Source organism: Pristiophorus japonicus, chromosome X (genome assembly GCF_044704955.1).
Source record: "Pristiophorus japonicus isolate sPriJap1 chromosome X, sPriJap1.hap1, whole genome shotgun sequence".
NCBI classification, from domain to species: domain Eukaryota; kingdom Metazoa; phylum Chordata; class Chondrichthyes; family Pristiophoridae; genus Pristiophorus; species Pristiophorus japonicus.
This window is the reverse complement of record NC_092010.1, coordinates 21,388,015-21,412,651: the sequence shown is the minus strand read 5'-3', so window position 1 is coordinate 21,412,651 and position 24,637 is coordinate 21,388,015. Positions and strand designations below refer to the sequence as shown.

The following is a 24,637-nucleotide window of genomic DNA, read 5'->3' as shown; positions in this document are numbered from 1 at the left end:
AAGCATTTTGCTTTACTCAGCCCAAAAGGCACTTCCCCTTGAAATAACCGTTTGCAATTTATTTTTTTTTGTCCTCCAGCTATCTTCCCTTACCCAGCTGGCCTCTCCGGTGGAGCTGGCTGGTCAGCTGTCCTTAAAGCGAGTGAACAGGAAGGGCTAGAGTTTCTGCTTTGGGCGCAACCGGCAAGTTGCGCCCAAAAAGCGCCTGAAATTGCTCAAGTTTCTGTTAAAATTCTTTGCCCTCGTCAAAATCTCGCTGGGGTTGTTCTTGGAGCAGAGACGGCCAAGAGGAGATTTGATAGAGGTGTTCCAAAATGTGAAGGATTGAGATAGAGTAAATAAAGGGAAATTGTTTCCAATGACGGAAGGGTCGATAACCAGAGGGCACTGATTGAAGAAAATTGGCAAAAGAACCAGAGGCGAAATGAGGAAAAACTTTTTTACGCAGCGAGTGGTTAGGACCTGGAATGCACTGCCTGATAGGGTGGTGGAGTCAGATTCAATAGTAGCATTTGTAATTAGCTTCATGGGTCCTTTGCTTAAGAATCCATAGCAACACATTGCTATTAAGTACTAGTTGGTTTATTAGCAAAGGTTTAACAATCACACTACACATTACCAGTTCATCCACCAGGCTCACAACCACCTGCCCCGTCGTGGATCCCCCGAACCCAACTGGCTGGGGTTTTATTGAGTCTTGTGAACATCACGTGACTGGCTAAGCCACACCCAACTCAACAGCTCCACCAACCTGTGAGCATGCTCACTGGTGCATACATTACAGCTTTCAAAAGGGAATTGGATAAATACTTGTAGGAAAACAAAATTGCAAGGATATGGGGAAAGAGCGGGGGGAGGGGGAATAACTAGATTGCTCTTTGGAAGAGCTGGCACAGATTTGACGAGCCGAATTGTGCTGTACTCCTCTATGATTCTATATTTCCATGAACCAGCGCAATCAGGCAGCGTAATAGAATGCAATGGCTTTGTTAAAAAACTATACGGAACCATTTACTAGTTTCATTGGTGTAGACTAGTCAGTTTCTTAGTAAAATTCAATACTTTTTGGGATGAGTAAACACTGTTAAAACGAGCCAACTAGCGTCCGTGCGCCTGTGAAAATGAGCGCAATTTGAAGAGCCTTACCGAACCAACGCAATCGGCAGAGTCTCGCAATGTCGACCTGGGGGCATGGCTAGTGTTGTGGGCGGGGCCTGATCCAGGCGTATTGAACCTTGAACCAGCGGGAAACACGAGTGTAAGTAGTTGCAGGCCTAACTCACTGACGATTAAAATTCCCTGATCATTAGCGCTGGATCACCCGATTCTGTCCGAGGCTGAACCAATCTGTATGCATTTATGATGTCATATTTGACGCTGAAATGAGCTTGGGACCACATATCTCCAGCATAACTATTTCCACCTCTGTAACATTGCCTGTCTCCAACCCTACCTCAGCTCATCCACTGCTGAAGCCCTCATTACCTTTGTTACCTCTTGACTGGACTATTCCAATGCTCTCCTGGCTGGCCTCCCACATTCTACCCTATGTAAACTTGAGGTCATCCAAAACTCGGCAGCCCGTGTCCTAACTCGCACCAAGTCCTGCTCACCCATCATCCCTGTACTCGCTGACCTACATTGGCTTTTGGTTAAGCAACGCCTCGATTTCAAAATTTTCATCCTTGTTTTCAAATCCCTCCATGGCCGTCGCCCCTCCCTATCTCTGTAATCTCCTCCAGCCCCACAAACCCCCGAGATGTCTGCACTCCTCTAATTCTGCCCTCTTGAGCATCCCTGATTATAATCGCCCCACCATTGGTGGCCATGCCTTCTGTTGCCTGGGCCCCAAGCTCTGGAACTCCCTCCCTAAACCTCTCCGCCTCTCTACCTCTCTTTCCTCCATTAAGACGCTCCTTAAAACCTATCTCTTTGACCAAGCTTTTGGTCACCTGCGCTAAATTCTACTCATGCGGCTTGGTGTCAAATTTTCTGTCTTATAATACTCCTGTGGAGCACCTTGGGACGTTTCACTATGTTAAAAGCACGATATAAATCCAATTTGTTGTTGTTGATTCCGCCCGGATTGCTCTGATATAACTAGCGGAATCTCAACCCCGATATGCTTCCGAATCGTTGAAGTTCAGGTGCAAATGCTGAGCACAAGCTTACGACCTTCCTCTTGTTAACCTGCCCACCAGAACAGTATGAATGCTCTAAGCACTTGTGCCTCGAGTTCAGCGATTGGACAGTAAACCCCAGCAAGTCCAATCCCTTTTTAATTAAGTCTGGATTCCAGGATCTTTGCCCAATGCGTTTGGGGGGAATCGCACTCTGCCATTCTTTCTGATTCTCCATGAAAACCAAATAAAAACCCAACGGCCTCAACAACGCTGTTTGTTTGGCGGGGGGTGAAGGGCAGCTGGGGGGGTGGTGGGGGCAGAGAAATGTGCCTTTAAACTTCCCTCAACTCTCTGGTTTGATCTGGCTGTGCCTGTGAAAGATTATGGTCTGGGTTACAGAAGGGCATGCAGGCAAAAAGCGAGGTAGTGGCTTAAAACAAATACAAACAGGGTATCGGGGAAAACCCTGCTCCACGACCCTCTCAACGGGTTAAGTTGCATCTGTTTAACACACTTTCCATTTTTAGACTGTTTCGCACAGATGCTGGTCTGCATCAAGCTCGCACACTGACACACAAAGGCAGGTCCCCTGGAATTCTGCCTCACTCTGTTGTGGTGGAGAGTTTTATCAGAGGCTGCTATCAGTTCGGGCCCGTGAAATGGCTGGAGATTACTCTGGACTTTTACCCAGCTGTGCAGATAGCTTGTGCGCTGTCAACCCTTCCCAAGGCCTCAGAATCTGCAGTCAGTGCTGCAGGGAGCGGGGGAGGGGGTGGTACTTGACTGTTGGAAGAGCCACAGATTGAGAGAGAGAGAGCGAGAGAGAGAGAGAGAGAGAGAGAGAGTGAGTGAAGGCAGTCTCCACCCGCTTCCAAGCCAAGCGAACCGTTACTTCATGTGCTGTGCCTGTTCTGGAGTGAGCAGCTTTCGAACAGATCTCCAACAGATTCCTCCCTCACGACTGGCTCTCCCCGCGTATATGGCCACGGTGCCTCGGTCTCCACGGCAGGCTGGCATGAGTGCCAACCAGGTAGCATGAAGGGCGGGCAGCAGCGGCCAGGCTGTGCGTGCCAGCATTTGTTCCGCAAGGTCTTGGCAAAGTGCGGATGTTGTTACAGAGTACGAGGTTAGTGACTTGAGCCTTGTCTGTGTTCTGTGTATGTGTGTGTGTGTGTGTGTGTGTGTGCTGGGCCGGAATGATTACAACTCCTCTGGCTCCCAAATGCAGACGTACCTCACACCTGTTTTGTCCATTTGCGACAAGGCTGGACTACTCTGATTACTGTGGCTGACACCAACTTTTTCAAAAATTGTCTGGCAGGATCCTGCCACAGCCTGCGAGACGCTGTCGGAAACCTTACTAGGTCACTTCGATGTATTCGGAAAATGTGTAAGGATTTGAGAACAACCACTTCAGAGCACAGGCAGCTGTGAACAGTAGTTTTGGAGTCAATTGAGCAAATCAAATCTTTTCATTTGTTAACTGCCGGTGTAAATGAACCGCTCTCTTTCTCTCTGCTCCAGACTTTCTCTTTTTCGAATTTGACTTGCTTATATTGAAGGATACTTTTTTTCTCTCTTTTGGTAAAATGTGCCGGGCTATGGGGAAAGAGCAGTGGGAGTGGGGCTAACTGGATCGCTCTTTCAGAGAGCCGGCACAGGCACGATGGGCTGAATGGCCTCCTTCTCAAGCTAACAGATCATTGCAAGGCTCTGTGGATGTTTTATTCAGGACGGAATTTCTCGATGTCATTTTATGATCAGTTTTTAAAAGCACAGTTAGATTAATACATGTCACGGAAGATGTTTTTTTGATGTTAACAAGTGCAGAGTGGTGGAAAGGTGGGCTTGTTTATGATTTAGTTCGGAAAGGGATGATTTGTATGGTACAATGGAATGATCACGATGCCGTAAATGTTTTTAACAATTGAATAAATGCAACTTTTAAAAATAAATGGCCTCCTTCTGTGCTGTACAATTCTATGACTGCCAGCCACGAAACTGGACTGGGATCCCCCGCGCTCGGCGGGGGAGTGGGGGTGGGGGGGAAGAGATGGGACTCAGTTGGGGTTGCCGGCTTATCGCTAACTCCCGCAGGTAAAGGGCGCATGTGTGGGCACAGAAGGAGGCCATTCAACCCATTGGGCCTGTGGTAGAGCTATCCAATTAGTCCCACTGACCATCACCCCCGCCCCCCCTGCCCAGCCCTGCTCGTTCCCCACAGACCCGCAAGTTTTCTTTCAAAAAAAAACATGAAAAAAATACTTTGTAAACTGGATGCCCATCTGCGATGGCCTCCTTTTATATTTTGCTTTGGGTTTCCGGGTGTTGGAATAAGCCCCAACACTCCAGGGCGTGTATCGAACGGGTGGATTCCTCAACAAAAGAGCCTTCAGGGAGAAGTTGGGCAGGGAGAGGGTTAACAAAGGCTGCTCAGGGCTTTAAGTGTTAACGAAGGTTTATGTGATTATAGTCAGGCTGGAACACAAATCAGAGCACACAATAGATCATCCAGCTGTTATCGTTTACTTCACTGAACCGAAAGGAGTCCACTTATTCCATAAGTTAACATATTAAACCACAGCTTCCAAACGCTCAGCTCCTTGACAAAAAATATCCTTACACCGAATTAAACTTTGTTTCGAAATCCCTGGATTTTTCCAGCATTATCCTTTCTTGCGACGCCCTCATTAAACTGTCTGCTCAGTGCAGTTTTAAGGGTTATGTGACTCAGTGCCAAGGCTTTAATCAAATACCCTATCCTGCTCCCCCCCCCCCAACAACTCTCCGCCCATGACGCACAGTTTGATTTGCAATGAAATATTCTATTGATTACAGATTAAAGTGACGTGCGTCAGTTTCAGTGCTCTGGGTCGGGTCGCGCAGTTAAGGTTGTTTGCGTGATAAAAGGTTGCCCTGCGAATTCAGTGTCTGTCGGGTTAAAGGAAATTGTTTGGTCGGAGCTGGGGCTGAAGTTGGCCTTTTTGCCCCGGCAATGCGCTTTCACTGGCGAGTACGGTGCCTCACTTGTCTCGGGCGGTTTCTGTACGTGATTGCGCAGGGTATCTCAAAGGTGTCCGCATGCCCGGCACGAGACTCCCAAAGCAAGCGCTCTACTCAGAACTCCGACACGGCAGGCGAGCCTCAGGTGGGCAGAGGAAATGTTGCAAGGACACCCTCAAAGCCTCCCTGATAAAGTGCAACATCCCCACCGACACCTGGGAGTCCCTGGCCAAAGACCGCCCTAAGTGGAGGAAGTGCATCCGGGAGGGCGCTGAGCACCTCGAGTCTCATCGCCGAGAGCGTGCAGAAATCAAGCGCAGGCAGAGGAAGGAGCGTGCGGCAAACCAGACTCCCCACCTGCCCTTTCCCTCAACCACTGTCTGCCCCACCTGTGACAGATGTAATTCCCGTATTAGACTGTACAGTGACCTGAAAACTCATTTTTGGAGTGGAAACAAGTCCGCCTCGATTTCGAGGGACTGCCTATGATGATGATGATTAAAGGTGCAGTATTGCTGATCGGCAGTATGCCAATCCTGGCCCCTGACACTGTGGCTGGCTCAGTGGGTAGCGCACTCACCTCTGAGTCAGCGCATCAAAGGTGCAAATCCCACTCCAGGGACTTGAACATATAAATTTCAGCTTACTCTCCCAGTGCAGTGCTGAGGGAGTGCTGCACTGTCAGAGGTGCTGTTTGTAATGTATGCATCTGTGAATATGATCACAGTAAAGTTTAATTTGTTTAATTGCCGATTTTAGTGCCCCCCCCCCCCTTTTAGCCAGAGGTCACTTGTATAATTTGCCTCTTGGTGCCCTCGGGAAAAACAAAACAAAAAAAACAAAAAAGAAGAGGGCACTTGTTTGAAAATGTTTGGTATGTTCCCCCCCGCACCCCGCTTTAATCAGGGGGCACGTGATTAATTGATTACAACAAAAGAGTTGTAGAGTTGTTGCTTTGAAGGGGCTGCTCCTCAAATTCTGGCTGCACTTCAGGCCCACACTCCTGATCTTTGGGCACCCTGTGCGGAGGGGAGTGGGTAGGTCCGAGGGCCTCCTCGTAGGACTGCTCCTGGGCACGGCCAAGGGTGCCATCAGCCGGTCCAGGCAGCGGGCGGTCGAGGGGGTCGTTCAGCCCGACTGCCTGCCTCTCTTCCGCGGTTACATCCGAGCCAGGGTGTCCCTGGAGATGGAGCACGAGGTGTCCACCGGTACGCTCGCGGCCTTCCGCGAGAGGTGGGCGCCGGAGGGACTGGAGTGCATCATCACCCCCGGCAACCAAATTTTAATTTGAACCATTATTGTTAAAAGTTAATTTGTTTAATGTGTCGGTTTTGATGCTCTCCCCCTTTAATCAGGGGGCACCTGATTTACTTTTGATTTACAGGCACAACCAAAATACTTGTAGAGCTGTTGCATTGTAAATGGCTTAGCCAGCCACGTGATGTTCATAAGACTCAATATAACCCCAGTCAGTTTAGTCCAGGTCAACCGTGATGAGGTATGCAGTTGTGAGCCTAGTGGATGAACTGGTAATGTGTAGTGTGATTGTTAAACCTTTGTTAATAAACCAATATGTTGCTATGAATTCTTAAGCAAAGAACCCACAAAGCAAATACGTTACAGCGTCTTTTGGATGAAATGTTAAACCGAGGTCCCGTCTGCTCTCTCAGGTGGATGTAAAAGATCCCATGGCACTGTTTCGAAGAAGAGCAGGGGAGTTCACCCGGGTATCCTGGCCAATATTTATCCCTCAATCAACATCACTAAAACAGATTATCTGGTCATTATCATATTGCAGTTTGTGGGAGCTTGCTGTGCGCAAATTGGCTGCTGTGTTTCCCACATTACAACAGTGACTACACTTTAAAAAGTAGTTCATCAGCTATAAAGTGCTTTGGGACGTCCAGAGGCTGTGAAAGGCGCTATACAAATGCAAGTCTTTCTTTTAATAGGCAATGTTGTAGCAACGGGAGATCTGGGCAGAGGGTCGGGTGCAGTCGTCCATCGTGGGGCTGCACAGAGTTCCCATTATTGTGGGACTATTTCATCATCATCATCATAGGCAGTCCCTCGAAGCGAGGGTGACTTGCTTCCATGCAAAAAGGGATGAGTTCACAGGTCTTTCAATGAAGGACCTAATATTTCAGATCTCGAACTACATCCTGAAGGGTGGAAGATGCCTGTGGGTGGATTTATTTTAACGTGGGGTGGCCGTTGCACACCAGCCACCACACGGGCTTGACAGAGCTAGGTCTTGGTCCAGTGGCAAGGATTAACCAGGACGACTGGAGACCAGCTCTGCTGCACGGACCTAGTGTGCACACGTATCGCACAGTGTGGGCTGGGCCCGTGCTGCCCCTGGGCCCTCGCCTCTTCTGGGCCCCAAACTCTCGCCTCTCCTGGGCCCCGATCACGTCGCTCTGCAATCTCTCGCTGCTCCTTCGCCCCGACCTCGCCGCTCCTGCTGTATCTGCCCGCGCTCCAGTCACCGACCTGGGTTATGGTGACGTCCAAACCAGTCGCCCTCTTCACAGCCATCGCCCTCCTGCACCAGCTCGCGCTGCTCCCTGGAGTGGTATGCTCCACGCTACTCGCCTTTGAAGGCCCCGACCTGCCACTGATCGACCTCACAGGTCGGGGTCGCCGCGACATTATGGATTTAATGTCCATACCGTTAACAGCGCATTTAAATCAGGGAATTCTTGCCGTGCAAACTGGATAATGGGGCTGTAAATCTGACATGGGTAGTAGTGCAGACCAGGCGCTAGCGAATCGGCAACTCGTCTTACTCTCCACCCTCCATCCACCCCAGAAAACCTGAGCTCATCCAAAACTCGGCAGCCCATGTCCTAACTCGCACCAAGTCCCGCTCACCCATCACCCCCTGTGCTCGCTGACCTACATTGGCTCCCGATTAAGCAACGCCTCGATTTCAAAATTCTCATCCGTGTTTTCCGATCCCTCCATGGCCTGCCCCCCTCCCTATCTCTGTAATCTCCTCCCGCCCCATAACCCCCCCTGAGATCTCTGCGCTCCTCCAATTCTGCCCTCCTGAGCATCTCTGATTATATTGTCTCAACCATTGACGGCCGTGCCTTTTGTTGGCCAGCCCCAAGCTCTGGAACTCCCTCCCTAAGTCTCTCTCGCCTCCTTTAAGATGCTCCTTAAAACCTACCTCTTTGACCAAGTATTTGGTCAGCTGTCCCAATAGCTTTTTATGTGGCTCGGTGTTAAATTTTGTCTGATAATCGCTCCTGTGAAACACCTTGGGACGTTTCACTACATTAAAGGCGCTATATAAATACAAGTTGTTCATTGACCTTTACATTTACACTGCGAATTTGTGATTCACCTTTCCTGCAGATGATGCCAGCTGCTAAGTGCCACCTCAGCTCAGCCTCTAGTATTTCATCTCCTTTCCCATCTTTCCAATGCGGCAGATGTTTTCCTTCATCAGATTTAATTAAATCACCCAACTGTCAAAAAGTTCGAAGTATATAAGATCTATTTGTGCACGACTCGTTCATGAGAGGCATTTTCCCACTTTCAGCTTTGAGCGGAAATCCAGACCTCATCTTCACAAAATGGCAGCCACATCTGTCCCAGAATGCACCTCATATTGGCCTGCCGCAGCGCATCACAGGCAGAGGCCTTGATGTAAGCTGCCCACCCCTGCCGCAACCCCACCCCCTCTGCTGGGTTATGATGCATCAGGAGTTAAAAGGAGGGAGAAAAATAAATCTCATCTGGGGCCTGCCATCGAAAACAAAGATAACGGCTGTCCCTGATGGCTCAGTGGTCAAGTGCAGTGCCTAGGACAGCACTGAAAAAAAAGACTTGCATTTCTATAGCGCCTTTCACAACCTCATTACGCGTTACACCCAATGAATTACTTTTTGAATGTAGGATTTATAATGTTGTACTGTTGTAATGTAGGAAATGTGGCAGCCAATTTGCGCACAGCAAGATTCCACAAAACGGCAATGTGATAATAGCCAGTTCATTTCTTTTCGTGATGTAGGTTGAGGGATAAATATCAGCCAGGACACCAGGGAGAACTCCCTTACTCCTCTTCAAAATAATGCCATGGGATCTTTTACGTCTACCTGACTTGGTTGAATGTTTCATCTGATAGGTGACACCTCCGACAGTTGACACCTCCGACAGTGCAGCACTCCCTCATCACTGCAGTGGGAGAGTCAGCCTGGATTTATGTGCTGCAGTCCCTGGAGTGGGACTGTGAACCCACAACCTCCTGACACCAGGAGCAAGTGTGCTGCTCACTGAGCCACGGCTGACACAGTCTGTCATTGAATAGCCTCCCCACTATGAAGAATAGTTACAAGGTGCTGGCGGGTGCCCAGTGCCCGTTGAACATGAGTTCGCTTCAGGAGAAGATGGGGGGCGGGGGGGTTGAAAAGCAAAGTGAAGCGGGGTAACTGCCTGAGGTCACACTCCTGACAGGGAGCCTTGCCCAGGCATATCGGAAATTCGGGCATGTGCTGCCCTCATGTCCGCCTCCGTGGTAAGAAGCGGGCAATGCGCACGCTACAATTTCCGATACCCATAGCGCAAACTCAGAAATGGTCTATTACACCTATTAGTACTGAGGGGGCGCCGCACTGTCAGAGGTGCCGTCTGTCGCATGAGCTACTGAGCCACGGCCGACAGCTTGTGATGTTGTGATACAGCGTCTTTACCACCACAGCACTGCCCCTTTAAGCTTCCGAATGTGTTACTGTAACAGTTGCAAGGGTCGCGAGATTACTACTATGGACCAGCCATCCCACTTCCGTCGACAGAAAGTATTGGCACGAGCACAGACTCAGAACACTGCGGTGCCCCAAGGTCTGCTGGGTAGTGGAGCGTGCCACTATCCTGAGGCGTGCAAGGAGATGCCGCGTGGAGTCGGCCCACGGGGGAGGAGGGGCGTTGGACGAGGTTTGACACATTTGGCGCACACCTGAACATTGGACAGAGGCCCTGGCTGCATCCTCCCATGTGGTGGTGTACCTGCCAGAGGTGGCACTTAATAAGGGCCTAGATTTCGGGCACCAGGTTGATTCTGGAGATGAGGGGGTTGACTTATGAGGAAAGGTTGAGCAGGTTGAACCTCTACTCACTGGAGTTTGGAAGAATGAGAGGTGATCTTATTGAAACGTAAAAGATAATGAGGGGGCTTGACAAGGTGGATGCAGAGAGGATGTTTCCCCTCGTGGGGGAATCTAGAACTAGGGGGCAAAGTTTCAGAATAAGGGGTCACCCATTTAAACTGGAGATGAGGAGGAACTTCTTCTCTCAGAGGGTCGTAAATCTTTGGAATTCTCTGCCCCAGAGAGCTGTGGAGGCTGGGTCATTGAATATATTTAAGGTGGCGATAGACAGATTTTTGAGCGATAAGGGAATAAAGGGTTATGGGGAGCGGGCAGGGAAGTGGAGCTGAGTCCATGATCAGATCAGCCATGATCTTATTAAATGGCGGAGCAGGCTCGAGGGGCCAAATGGCCGACTCCTGCTCCTATTTCTTATGTTCTCATGTTTTAGGGCAAAACCCATCCATTTCCGATCTGCGTGGCAGCCAGCTGGGGGCACTGCCGCCACAGGGCCTTGGGAGACTGGGAGGAGCTTTGTCCCTGAACTTCCGCAGGGCATTTTACCGGTCTCCCGCAACGATTTACGGCCATTTTCAGCTGCCGATGCCATGCCCTGTGGAGGGGAAAGTGGTTCCGCTGGTCTACCGCCAGAGCCATGGTGGGAGGTGGGGGAAAGACCAGGAAAATCTCACGGCCTTCAGTATCTCCCCTTCAGTGGCAAGATGGCGGCGGACTAGCACTCACTGTGACCTCACAGAAGGTCCAATGGACTATTAATAATAATTATAACTTTTATTTATATAGCGCCTTTAACATAGTAAGACGTCCCAAGGAGAAATTAAGGCAGATGACCAAAAGCTTGTTTGAAGAGGCAGGTTTTAAGGAGCGTCTTAAAGGAGGAAAGAAAGGTAGAGAGGCGGAGAGGTTTAAGGAGTTCCAGAGCCTAGGGCCCAGGCAGCTGAAGGCACGTCCACCGATGGTTGAGCAGTTATAATGAGGGATGTTCAAGAGACCAGGATTTGAGAAGCGCAGACATCTTGTGGGATTGTGAGGCTGAAAAAGGTTACAGAGATAGGGAGGGGCAAGTCCATGGAGTGATTTGTAAACAAGGATGGGAATTTTGAAATCGAGGCGTTGTTTAACTGGGAGCCAATGTAGGTCAGAAAGCACAGGGGTGATGGGTGAGTGGGACTTGGTGCGGGTTAGGACACGGGCTGCTGAGTTTTGGATGACCTCAAGTTTACATAGTGTAGAATATGGAAGGCCACCCAGGAGTGAGTTGGAGTAGTCAGGTCTAGAGGTAACAAAGGCATGGATGTGGGTTTCATCAGCAGACGAGCTGAGGCAAGGGGCAGAGGCGGGCAATGTTATGGAGATGAAAAAAGGCGGTTTATTATTATTAGTCTGTCATTTATTTATTGTTAGTCCTATTAGTGCAGAGGGAGTGCCGCACTGTCAGAGATGCCGTCTTTCGGATGAGCCATTAAACCGAGGCCCCGTCTGCTCTCTTGGGTGGATGTAAAAGATTCCTTGGCACTATTTCAACGAAGAGGTAGACGGCGAATGTCTAACGAGTGACCAAATCGGTATTGCTCATTTTATACCATCGCATGAAGTTAAAATGACCCCCATAACCTCTGGATTATTATTAGCACATGAGGGAGAAAGGAATAGAAGGATATGTTGATGGGGTGAGATGAAGAGGGGTGGGAGGAGGCTCGTGTGGAGCATAAACAGCGGCACGGACCTGTTGGGCCCAATGGTCTGTTTCTGTCATGTAAATTCGATGTAATTAACATAAGAACATAAGAAATAGGAGCAGGAGTAGGCCATACGGCCCCTCGAGCCTGTTCCACCATTTAATAAGATCATGGCTGATCCGATCATGGACTCAGCTCCACTTCCCCGCCAGCTCCCCATATCCCCTTGTCCCCTTGTCGTTTAAGAAACTGTCTATCTCTGTCTTAAATATATTCAATGTCCCAGCTTCCACAGCTCTCTGGGGCAGAGAATTCCACAGATTTACAACCCTCTGAGAGAAGAAATTTCTCCTCATCTCTGTTTTAAATGGGTGGTCCCTTATTCGAAGATCATGCCCTCTAGTTCTAGTCACCCCCATCAGTGGAAACATCCTCTCTGCATCCACCTTGTCAAGGCCCCTCATAATTTTATACGTTTCGATAAGTTCACCTCTCATTCTTCTGAATTCCAATGAGTAGAGGCCCAACCTACTCAACCTTTCCTCATAAGTCAACCCCCTCATCTCCGGAATCAACCGAGTGAACCTTCTCTGAACTGCCTCCAGAGCAAGTACAGGTTCGACATCCAAAATCCGGAGTTCCGGAATCCAGAATGTTCCAGAATCCGGACAACGGGCCGATCCGTGGCGGGGTCGTCCGGAAACCGGAAAATGTTCCGATATCCGGACTCCCCCCGCCGACTTCACCCGCCACGACTTTGCCCGCCCCAAATTCACGGGCTCCGACCTCGCCCCGGCCCGACCTCGCCCCGGCCCCCCTCCCTCCCCTTTACCTCGGCTGCCCGACCCCACCTACCTCGGGCCAGACAAGGAACTCCTCCACGGCGGCGGGCCCCGCCCGATCAGGTCCTCGGCGGCGAGGCCCCACCTGGCGACCCGAACAGCTCATCAATGAGCAACCCCCCCCCCACTCTCTTCCCCGCCCCCCGCAACCTTTCTGACGTTCCGAAATCCGGAAATACCCAAGCCTAGGCTCGGGTGTTTTCGGATTCGTGACATCAGAAAGACATTCCAAAATCCGGAAAAATGCAAAATCCAGAACGGCCTCAGTCCCGAGGGTTCCGGATTCTGGACACTGCACCTGTATATCCTTTCGTAAATATGGAAACCAAAACTGCACGCAGTATTCCAGGTGTGGCCTCACCAATACCCTGTACAACTGCAGCAAGACTTCCCTGCTTTTATACTCCATCCCCTTTGCAATAAAGGCCAAGATTCCATTGGCCTTCCTGATCATCTGCATACTATCCTTTTGTGTTTCATGCACAAGTACCCCCAGATCCCGCTGTCCTGCGGCACTTTGCAATCTTTCTCCATTTAAATAATAACTTGCTCTTTGATTTATTTTCTGCCAAAGTGCATGATCTGACACTTTTCAACATTATACTCCATCTGCCAGATTTTTGCGCATTCACTTAGCCTGTCTATGTCCTTTTGCAGATTTTTTGTGTCCTACTCACACATTGCTTTTCCTCCCATCTTTGTATCGTCAGCAAACTTGGCTACGTTACACTCAGTCCCTTCATCCAAGTCGCTAATATAGATTGTAAATAGTTGGGGTCCCAGCACTGATCCCTGCGGCCCTCCACTAGTTACTGATTGCCAACCCGAGAATGAGCCATTTATCCCGACTCTCTGTTTTATGTTAGTTAGCCAATCCTCTATCCATGCTAATATATTACCCCCAATCCTGTGAACTTTTATCTTGTGCAGTAACCTTTTATGTGGCACCTTGTCAAATGCCTCCTGGAAGTCCAAATACACCACATCCACTGGTTCCCCTACATCCACCCTGTTCGCTACATCCTCAAAGATTTGCAGCATTCTATGTGACGCAAAGAAATCAGACATCTGTTTTTTTTTTAAATGTACTTTCGTCTCTAAACTGCATTCTAGAAAATTTCCAGACAGACCATTCAAGGCATGAGCTGCGCAGTCCGAAAAGCAGATGGGGATGAACTTTGAACTCCGCAGAACAAAAATCACAAAGCTTTAACCTCCTCCTTGTTGAGGACTTTGAAATGGCGGGTGGGAGGCTGGTGGGGGAAGGGGAGGGCGCCAGGGTGGCATGCAAGTTCTCATAAAATGGTGATCCAGTCCGTCATGACCAAATTACACATTAATAACTCTGCACTTGCAAAAAGCTCGTGAAACTTAAAGCGTCACTGATAAGCCAAATGGCCAACATTCTGTGAATGAACAACGCAGGATTCGAACTGAAGGAGGCTGCAAAGTAATATTGTCTGGCACAAAGTGTGGGGGAGTGTTCTTTGAAGGAGCACCAGCGGGATTCATTGCACAACTGATCCGTTCTGTCGCTCCTGTTCACCTTTTTCCATTGAGAGGCCGAAGGTCAAAGGCCAAGGCCCTCAATGCAGGGCGCCATCTTGAAATCGTGGGAGAGAGAGAGAATGAGGCGAATGAAGAGGTGGCAGCGAGGTGACCGCCCAGCTTGGACTGTTCAAAGCCTGCCGAGCGTGAGAGGGAGGGAACACCAAGGGAGGCAAAGAGTGCCACAGGTTGGAGGTCACGGGAGACAAGGAATTCGAGTTCATCCTGTCAGAGTGCATCTTGCTTTCTGACAATGCAGGGAGGAGGAAGAGTGAGCAGGAAGGCATATTTGGAAACTATGAGGAGCAAGAGAGAACAGTTCATGCCGTGTGGCAAGGGACAAAGTATTAGTACTGGTTGTGTCGGTGCAACCTGTTCAGTCTCCGACAGTCTCGTGTGCCCAGGCATAGATTCCAATTTAAAGGATTTGGGGTTGACAGCGGATGGGTGAGCTGAAAGGAAGACACTGAAGAAGAAGAAGAAGACTTGCATTTCTATAGCGCCTTTCACGAACACCGGACGTCTCAAAGTGCTTTGCAGCCAATGAAGTACTTTTGGAGTGTAGGAAACGTGGCAGCTAAGTTGCGCACAGCAAGCTCCCACACACAGCAACGTGATAATGACAAGATCATCTGTTTTAGTGATGTTGATTGAGGGATAAATATTGGCCCCAGGACACCGGGGATAACTCTCCTGCTCGGCTTCCCTGAGAGGGCAGTCGGGGCCTCGGTTTGAAGAAGAGATTTTCTTTCCTGACAGTGTATCTCGTCAGCTGAAGTTGAGGTGTTTGTGCATTCTGTTGTGCAGTGGTCTCACCCCCTCAAATGTAACAGTAGAATGTGGGTTCAAGTACTTCTGGGGGAGGGGAAGGGGGTGGAGGGAGAGCGGGAGGGAGAGGGGGGGCGGGGGCGTGGAAACAGGAGCTTAGCTTCAACCCCATACTGGACCCCCATGGCTGCGTCACGAGGCACTGAACTTAGCTGAGGTTCTACCTGTCCTGATCGGATGCTAAAGATCCCATGGGGCTAACTGTGAAGGAGACTGTCTGTGAGGTGAAGTGGGGTGGGAAGAGAATGTGGCAGTTTTTTTGGTATTTGTTCCGGGACGTGGGCGACGCTGGCATTTATTGCCCATCCCTAATTGCCCCTTGAGAAGGTGGTGGTGAGCCGCCTTCTTGAACCGCTGCAGTCCGTGTGGTGAAGGTGCTCCCACAGTGCTGTTAGGGAGGGAGTTCCAGGATTGTGACCCAGTGACGATGAAGGAACGGCCGATTTATTTCCAAGTCAGGGTGGTGGGTGACTTGGAGGGGAACTTGGAGGTGATGGTGTTCTATGCGCCTGCTGCCTTTGTCCTTCTAGGTGGTAGAGGTCGCGGGTTTGGGAGGTGCTGCCGAAAAAGCCTTGGCGAGTTGCTGCAGTACATCTTTTAAACGGTACACACTGCAGCCACGGTGCGCCGGTGGTGGAGGGAGTGAATGTTGAAGGTGGTGGATGGGGTGTCAATCAAGCGGGCTGCTTGTCCTGGATGGTGTCGAGCTTCTCGAGTGTTGTTGGAGCCGCACTCATCCAGGCAAGTGGAGAGTATTCCATCACATTCCTGAGTTGTGCCTTGTAGATGGTGGGAAGGCTTTGGGGAGGCAGGAGGTGAGACACTCGTCACAGAATACCCAGCCTCTGATCTGCTCTGGTAGCCACAGTATTTATGTGGCTGGCTCAGTTAAGTCCCAATCAATAATCCCACCCCAGCCCCCCACCCTTGAAAATCATCCCAGTGGCCCATTTCCTCTGGATTCCACAATGTAAATGAGAAGTTCAGTTTTGTTAAATAATCTAGGTTATGGCACTTCAAAAAATGCAGTGCAACCAGCTGGTTTGTATATTGTAAGAGCGTATCCATCAGCTGCCCCTAGGGGGAGCTGCTCCAACAGTTGCCGATAGTGTCGCTCTGGTTTCCAGGTCAGAGGTCAGTCAGTAGTGTTTGCAGCTTCATATATATCGTGGGAAAGTGAGAGACAGGAAAAAACCACTTGGTCCATCAAGCCTCTCTTACACGGCCGTGGTGCAACTGAGCATCATGATCCCCAAAGCCCCCCACCCACCAGTAGCCACACAATCTATGGGGAGAGGGGAAAAAACCTTTGGGCCAATTCAACAACAACAACTTGTGTTTATATAGCGCCTTTAACGTAGTGAAACGTCCCGAGGCGCTTCACAGGAGTATTATGCGCTAAAAGATTTGACACCAAGCCGCATAAGTAGAAATTGGGGCAGGTGACCAAAAGCTTGGTCAAAAAGGCAGGTTTTAAGGAGCGTCTTAAAGGAGGAGAGAGAGGTAGAGAGGCGGAGAGGTTTAGGAAGGGAGTTTTAGAGCTTGGGGCCCAGGCAACAGAAGGCACGGCCACCAATGGTTGAGCGATTATAATCAGGGATGCTCAAGAGGCCAGAATTAGAGGAGCGCAGACATCTCTGGGGTGGCGGAGGGCGGGGGGGGGGGGTTGTGAGGCTGGAGCAGATTACAGAGCTAGGCAATTCAGGGAAAAGCGATCTGGGAAATTCCTCTCTGACCCCCGGAATGCGCTGGAAACGAGTTCTAGGAACCCAGACTGACCTTTGAGACACATCAGCCAACATCCCACCTACCTTTTGTACGTTGTTAATCAGCTACGTCAAGGAACTCGTTCAGCTCCCTTTTCAATGCTTGCGGCAAATCCGCACTCACTCTGTGAGCCAGCAGCATCATTCACAAAACTTTTCTCTTCGGGTTGCTAACCCGCCAAGATTGTCTATGACCCTCCAGGAATTAAAGGTGAATCTACTGGTGGGGGCGCGGGGGGGCGGGGGTGGGGGGAATTATAGGGTCGTTTAAGAAATTGTGTATTTTGTATATAAATTTAATACAATCACAGAATGGTTACAGCACGGAACCAGGCCTTTCGGCCCGTCGAGCCCTTTCTTTGAAGACTTTTATTTATTAGTTATAAAAATATTGGAGAGTGGGGGGGAAAAGGTTGTTTGAGTGAGCGGAGCGGTTGGTGGGCGGGCGGGAAGTCATGTGATGCAACCTTCCAGCCAGAGTTGGCAACCTTAATTCACGTTTTCTCTTTTTTTTCTCAAGCTGTGGCTCAGTGGGCAGCACTCTCACCTCTGAGTCAGGAGGTTGTGGGTTCAAGTCCCCACTCCAGGGACTTGAGCACATAAATCCAGGCTGACATTCCCAGTGCAGTGCTGAGGGAGCGCTGCACTGTCGGAGGTGCCATCTTTCGGATGAGCTGTCTGCCCTCTCAGGTGGATGTAAAAGATCCCACAGCACTATTTCGAAGAAAAGCAGGGGAGTTCTCCCCGGTGTCCTGGGCCAATATTTATCCCCCAATCAACATCACTAAAAACAGATTATCTGGTCATTATCACATTGCTGTTTGTGGGAGCTTACAGTGACTACACTCCAAAAGTACTTCATTGGCTGTAAAGCTCTTTGAGGTGTCTGGTGGTCCTGAAAGGCGCTATATAAAGGTGCGGCGAATGAGGGAATGGGGCCCAGGGGCAGCACGGGGCAGCCCACACTGCGATATGTGCGCGCACTAGGTCCGTGTCTCTGGTCTCCAGTCGTCCTGGTTAACCCTTACCACTGGACAAAGGCCTAGCTCTGTCAAGCCCGTGTGGTGGCTGGTGTGCAACGGTCAGCACACGTTAAAAAAATCCACGCACAGGCATCTTCCACCCCCTCAACTGGAGTTCAGGGCCGGAACATCGGGTCCTTCATCGAAACACCTGTGAACTCTTGTGGAAGCAAGTCATCCTCATTCGAGGGACCGCCCATGATATATGATATAAATGCAAGTCTATCTTTTCTTTCTTTTAAATCAGATTGCACACTGTCGTTTGCACTCTGATCAGAACTGCTTCTATCCCTACGGTAACGCTGTGCTCCAAACAATTGACCAATGCAGATACCAGTCATATGCCGAGGGTGAAGTTGTGGCATGGGGAGGTGAGCAACACAGTGAGCGGCGAGGCATTGTGGGAGCAATCCTGCCAGCCACTTTTGTTTCACAGTTCAATCGCCTTACTTTAAATATTTATTGAAACTGGGAAAGCTAAAACAACTCTCTGAACCAAGGAAGTGTGGCTTCAAATTACAAGCCATTCCCTCATTTGACAACCAGGGCTGATGTTTGCTGTTATGAATTCGAGTTGTGTACATATATGCACCTATTGATTCATTTCCAAGCGTTCGGAGATTTGGAACAACCAAATCTGTTTGATATCATGGAGTGGCATTTTCCCCATTTTGAACCATTTTGACTAACTGCTGGTAAGTGTGAGGACTGTGTTGTACAGCAGGTTAGATACGGACTTGGTAAATGTAAATGGAAGTCTTTCTCAGGAAGCGGGACTGCTACCAATGAGCCAAAGGCTGGCTCCACATTTCACCTGATTATTCAGGGGAACCCGATCGGCCAATTGGTTGGAGGTCGACAGCACCAGACCTCCGCCAACATTGCACACCGCTCACAGTTTCAGTGGCGAAAGAAAGACTTGCATTTCTATAGCGCCTTTCATGACCACCGGACGTCTCAAAGCGCTTTACAGCTAATGAAGTACTTTTGGAGTGTGGCACATGTGGCAGCCAACTTGCGCACAGCAAGCTCCCACAAACAGCAATATGATAATGACCAGATCATCTGTTTTAGTGATGTTGATTGAGGGATAAATATTGTCCCAGGACACTGGGTATAACTCCCCTGCTCTTCTTCAAAATAGCACCGTGGAATCTTTTACATCCACCTGAGAAAGCAGACGGGGCCTCAGTTTAGCGGCTCATCTGAAAGGCAGCACCTCCGACAGTGCAGCACTGGAGTGTCAGCCCCAGATTTATGTGCTCAAGTCTCTGGAGTGGGACTTGAACCCACAACCTTCTGATTCAGAGGCAAGGGTGCTGCCCACTGAGCCATGGCTGACACAAGAGGTGGGAACTGGGCAGAAGCTCCGTTGCAGTATTAAAATGAAGTGTGGCCATGTCATCTCGCCCTGCGTGCGACTTGTTAACCTTCGCGGATACAGAATACTGAGCGACCTTCCCATCCAGAATGGATGGGTGTCCGGGATTGAGGGGATCAGTTGTTTAGAGGTTCCGACAGAAGGCCCAGTAAGACGTTGAACAGTTTTCAAGCCACTTCTGCACTGCTTCTCTTGATTTCCTCTGTGTCGCTGCCTCAGTGCTACTGCGTGAGTAAGGGCACACATTAATGCCTCAAACGTGCAGTTATGTGGGCATGGTGTCAGCTGTGGCTCAGTGGGTAGCACCCTTGCCTGTGAGTCACAAGGTTGTGGGTTCTCAGTCCCACTCCAGGGACTTGAGTATAAATATCTAGGCTGATACTCCCAGTGTAGTACTGAGGGAGAGCTGTACTGTTGGATGTGTTGTCTTTCAGATGAGATGCTAAACTGAAGCCCTGCCTGCTCTCTCGAGTGGATGTAAAAGATCCCATGGCACTATTTTGAAGAGCAGGGGCGTTTTCCCCGGTGTCCTGGCCAATATTTATCCCTCAATCAACATCACAAAAACAGATTATCTATTCATTATCACATTGCTGTTTGTGGGAGCTTGCTGTGCGCAAATTGGCTGCTGCGTTTCCCACATTACAACAGTGATGACACTCCAAAAGTACTTCATTGGCTGTAAAGCCTGATGGTTGTGAAAGGTGCTATATAAATACAAGTCTTTCTTTGTTGTGCGAGGTCAGAATTGGAATTGGACATTGGCCCAAGGTCAGTCAGCCTATCAACACTCACTGCCCAGGCTGACATATGAATTGTACCCCAGTAATGGGAAACGCCTGGACATTTTTATCTTTGCAAATAATGAGTGTCCCTGGTACCTTAAATGGATGTGAAGAATAAGCTTACTGTGACATTTCAATGCACAGTTGAGGATCGTAGGTCACCCTTACAATGGAGGCTGCACGGGCACAGTGGAAGGTCCATGGGCAAGACCCGTATTGTTACTATTTGCCCAAATTCAGCTCCCAAGCATTGGGCCTCACCATAGGCAGTCCCTCAGAATTGAGGAAGGCTTGCTTCCACTCTTAAAATGAGTCCTTAGGTGGCTGAACAGTCCAATACGAGGCACACAGTCCCTGTCACAGGTGGGACAGATAGTCGTTGAGGGAAGGGGAGGGTGGGACAGGTTTGCCGCACGCTCCTTCCGCTGCCTGCGCTTGGTTTCTGCATGCTCTTGGCGATGAGACTCGAGGTGCTCAGTGCCCTCCCGGATGCACTTCCTCCACTTAGGGCGGACTATTCTTTGACCTGGGACTCTCATATGTCAGTGGGGGTGTTGCACTTTATCAGGGAGGCTTTGAGGGTGTCCTTGTAATGTTTCCTCTGCCCACCTTTGGCTCGTTTGCCGTGAAGGAGTTCCGAGTAGAGCGCTTGCTTTGGGAGTCTCACGTCGGGCATGCGAACAATGTGGCCCGCCCAGCGGAGCTGATCGAGTGTGGTCAGTGCTTCAATGTTGGGGATGTTGGCCTGGTTGAGGACGCTAATGTTGGTGCGTCTGTCCTCCCAGGGGATTTGCAGGATCTTGCTAAGAAAAGCAGAAAGCGGGAAACAAGTCTATTCAACCTCTGAGAGCTCATTCCTTCCACCAGCCACGCACAGGCCACACGACCATGAGTTCTAACCCAAGCCCATTTCATCTCCTGGGGATAGGTTCTTCACAGCTTCTCACTACCCCCCCAAAGGAGACCGAAGTAAACCTTCAAGGCCCCCCCCCCCCACCGCCCACCGCCAACCAGTTGCCTCCTTTGAATCCGCCTCTCTACATCTCCCTCCTCCTTTAAGACACTTCTTAAAACCTACCTCTTTGACCAAGCTTGTGGTCACCTGCGCTAATTTATCCTTATGTGGCTCAGTGTCAAATTTTGTTTGATAATCGCTCCTGTGCAACGCCTTGAGACGTTTTGCAACATGCATGTTGTTGTTGAGATGAAATGCAGAATCTATCGTGTTCCACGCAGCATTCAATAATCTCTCTCTGCTTAACCTTCGAGCGCTCAGTCCCGCATCTATGTAGATAATCATTAGGTTCATTTTCAAAGGTGCGAATTGAAATAATTATTCTTTTATTTCTGACAATAATGGAAAAAAACACGAGTTCAAATAAATGATTGAATTCTATTCATAAGTTATTAATGGTGCCTTTTCTGAAAGAGAAAGGTTCAATTTACATCAGGAGCCTATTGATCAGGAGCAGGGCAAGAAGGCCTGATATGCATGACCGGCACAATCCATGAACTCATTTGTATAAGCAGGATTCCTTCGAAGAACATAAGAAATAGGAACAGGAGTAGCCATTCGGCCCCTCGAGCCTGCTCTGCCATTCAATAAGATCACGGCTGATCATCGACCTCAACTCCACTTTCCTGTCCGATCCTTCATGTCGAAAAATTCTCTTTGTGTCCAAAACACTCTGAGGGCTGGATTTTCGGTTTGTTGCCGCCTCTGTTAGCGCCTCGGAGGGGCGGTAATGGCGGCGGAGAGCACTTCCAGGCGTGCGTCCAGCTTCCAGCGTCCCACCGGGACATTCGGTGCGGGGTTTGCGGGGGGGGCGCGGAGCAGTACCGCCCAGGAGAGGCGAGCCGGTGTGCGACGCCCCCCGGTTACGACACCGGCTCGAAATTTGGTTCGCGCCCGATCCGTAGTGCCCTGCAGCGCCCCCTAGTGGGACCGCCTGGGAAAACGGGCGGTCTGACCTGTAGCGGCCGCAGTGAGGGAAAGAATGTCGGCCTCGGGTAAAGTGTGCTTGGTTTTTATTTTTTTATTTTTGTGATTTATGTTTATGCGGGGTGAGTAAGGTACTGGGAATGTTTTTTGTGGGTTTTTCAGATGTTTTTTTTCCAAGGGAAGCCTCTCTTCGGGCGCTCCGAGGCCGGCTGTTTAGCTGGGGACTTTCAGTTGCTCAGCCGGCCGAGCGCCCTGAGAGAGGCGTGGAACACCTCCCTTAGCACTCCGCCCCACACTCAGGGCCCAGCTAGTGATTTTGCGGCTGGAGACGCAAATCATTTCCCGGCGCAAAATTTAACGCCCCGCCCGGTCAACAGAGGCGCGAGCGAATTTCCACCCTCCTTATCTTATGTCTAGAAAGATCCTCTGATGTTATGTTTGGTAAGTGCACTGCCCAGTATGGAACGAGGGTAGGATTTACCATCAACTCATAGTCAATGGGTGGACTATCTGGTCCAGGCAGATCAGGGAAGTCCCAGGTTCCATCTCTGGTCTGCAGTGAGTTAACCGATCTCTGCTGGGTTGGCATCGTAGGTGTTACCCATGAGGAAGTCAAGGGTCAGGAAAATACACTTTTCCCATCTGAGTTCATCTCTCCCGTATACTAACTCACCCACCCCATCACCTTGAACTAAGTCTTTGGCTCCACTACCTTAGCCGGGCAAATCATTCCAAATATGTGTCACCATTTGAATTTAAAAAACGAAGTAAAGAAAGAACTTGCATTTCTATAGCGCCTTTCATGACCTCAGGAGGTCCCAAAGCGCTTTACAGCCAATGAACTATTTTTTGAAGTGTAGTCACTGTTGTAATGTAGGAAACGCGGCAGCCAGTTTGCGCACAGCAAGCTCCACAAACAGCAATGAGATGATGATCTGTTTTTAGAGAGGTTGGTTGAAGGATAAATATTGGCCAGGACACCGGGGAGAACTCCCCTGCTCATCTTCGAAATAGTGCCCTGGGATCTTTTACATCCACCTGAGAAAGCAGACGGGGCCTTGGTTTAACGTCTCATCTGAAAGACGTCACCTCCGACAGTGCAGCACTCCCTCAGCACTGCGCTGGAGTGTCAGCCTGGTCAGTCAAGTCTCTGAAGTGGCACTTGAACCCACGAACTTCTGACTCAGAGAGTGCTAGCACTCTGCCTATTCAGTACCTCTTGCAGGATAGGGCACTCGGGCGTGCATTGGGATGGGCCTAGGCTGAGGTGCCCTCACAGCGGAATAGTCTTGCAACGTCTTGGGCGCACACATGAAGAATGGCCACTTGGGCAAGGTAGCAGAGGGCATCCGACACCTACCGAACAGTGCCCCAACATGGAGTCGGCTCCCTCAGGATTGGAGAGGATAGCAAGGGACAGAGAAAAAAAATCTCTGCTTGCCATGTGCAGGGTGCGGGGGGATTGAGTGTCAACGTATAAGAAAGAACGGAAGAGTTTGTATTTCTATAGCGCCTTTCACAACCTCAGGACGTCCTAAAGATTGCTTTCCAGCCAATGAAGTAGTTTTGAAGCGCAGTCATTGTTGTAATATAGGAAACACGGCAGCCAATTTGCACACAGCAAGCTCCCACAATCAGCAATGAATTAAATAGCCAGATCATCTGTTTTTGTTATGTTGATTAGGGGATAAATATTGCTCAGGACACTGGGGAGAACTCCGCTGCTCTTCTTCGAAATAGTGCTATGGGATCTTTTACATCCACACAAGAGGGCAGACGTGGGCCTTGGTTTAACGTCTCATCCGAAAGACGGCACCTCCAACAGTGCTGCACTCCTTCAGCACTGCACTGGGAGTGTCAGCCTGGATTATGTGCTCAAGTCTCTGGAGTGGGACTTGAACCCACAACCTACTGACTCAGGTGAGTGTGCTACCCACTGAGCCACAGCTGACAATAATAGCAGCAATAGATTTATTTATTAGCCATGTTACCCTTTATGTCGTGAGTAGGCGGTTTGATCGGACTGCATTTGGAAGGTACCGACTGGGAAAACTATGGGCAGTGCCCCCGTGGTTTCCAATTGGTATCATCCCCACTGGTTGGGTAAGTTTGAAAGATCATCTAAAGAATATCTAAAGAAGACTTGCATTTGTATAGCATCTTTCATGACCTCAGGACGTCCCAAAGCATTTTACAATGACGTACTTTTGGAACGTAGTCACTGTTGTAATGTAAGAAACGCGGCAGCCAATTTGCGCACAGCCAGCTCCCACAAACAGCAATGTGATAATGACCAGATAATCTGTTTTTTGTGATGTTGATTGAGGGATAAATATTGGTCGGGACACCGGGGATAACTCCCCTGCTCTTCTTCGTAATAGTGGCCATGGGATCTTTTACATCCACCTGAGAGGGCAGACGAGGCCTCGGTTTAACGTCTCATCCGAAATCTGTTGAATCTGTTTGCGTGATATCCCTTTCTCAGCTATCTTAGCAGAGGCCCTAACCCGTTTCACAGAAACAGTTTAACACCTTGAAAATAGCAGACAGTGTTGAACGAACACTTAGCTGTTTAACAGAAGGGTTCAAAATTATGAAGGGTTT

At 49.6% G+C, this 24,637-nt stretch overlaps 1 protein-coding gene across 4 annotated transcripts in view; it reads left to right on the top strand.

Annotated features, from left to right (window-relative positions):
* Window positions 1-3,003: 3,003 nt before the first annotated feature.
* Window positions 3,004-24,637, top strand: part of LOC139240819 (rho guanine nucleotide exchange factor 25-like) — a 266,303-nt gene continuing 244,669 nt past the window's right edge. For all 4 annotated transcript variants that reach the window (XM_070869299.1, XM_070869302.1, XM_070869301.1 and 1 more), the window contains exon 1: window positions 3,004-3,249. In XM_070869299.1, the coding sequence (XP_070725400.1) occupies window positions 3,159-3,249 (91 nt within the window). In that variant the 5' untranslated portion in view covers window positions 3,004-3,158. The remainder of the gene's footprint in view (window positions 3,250-24,637) is intronic.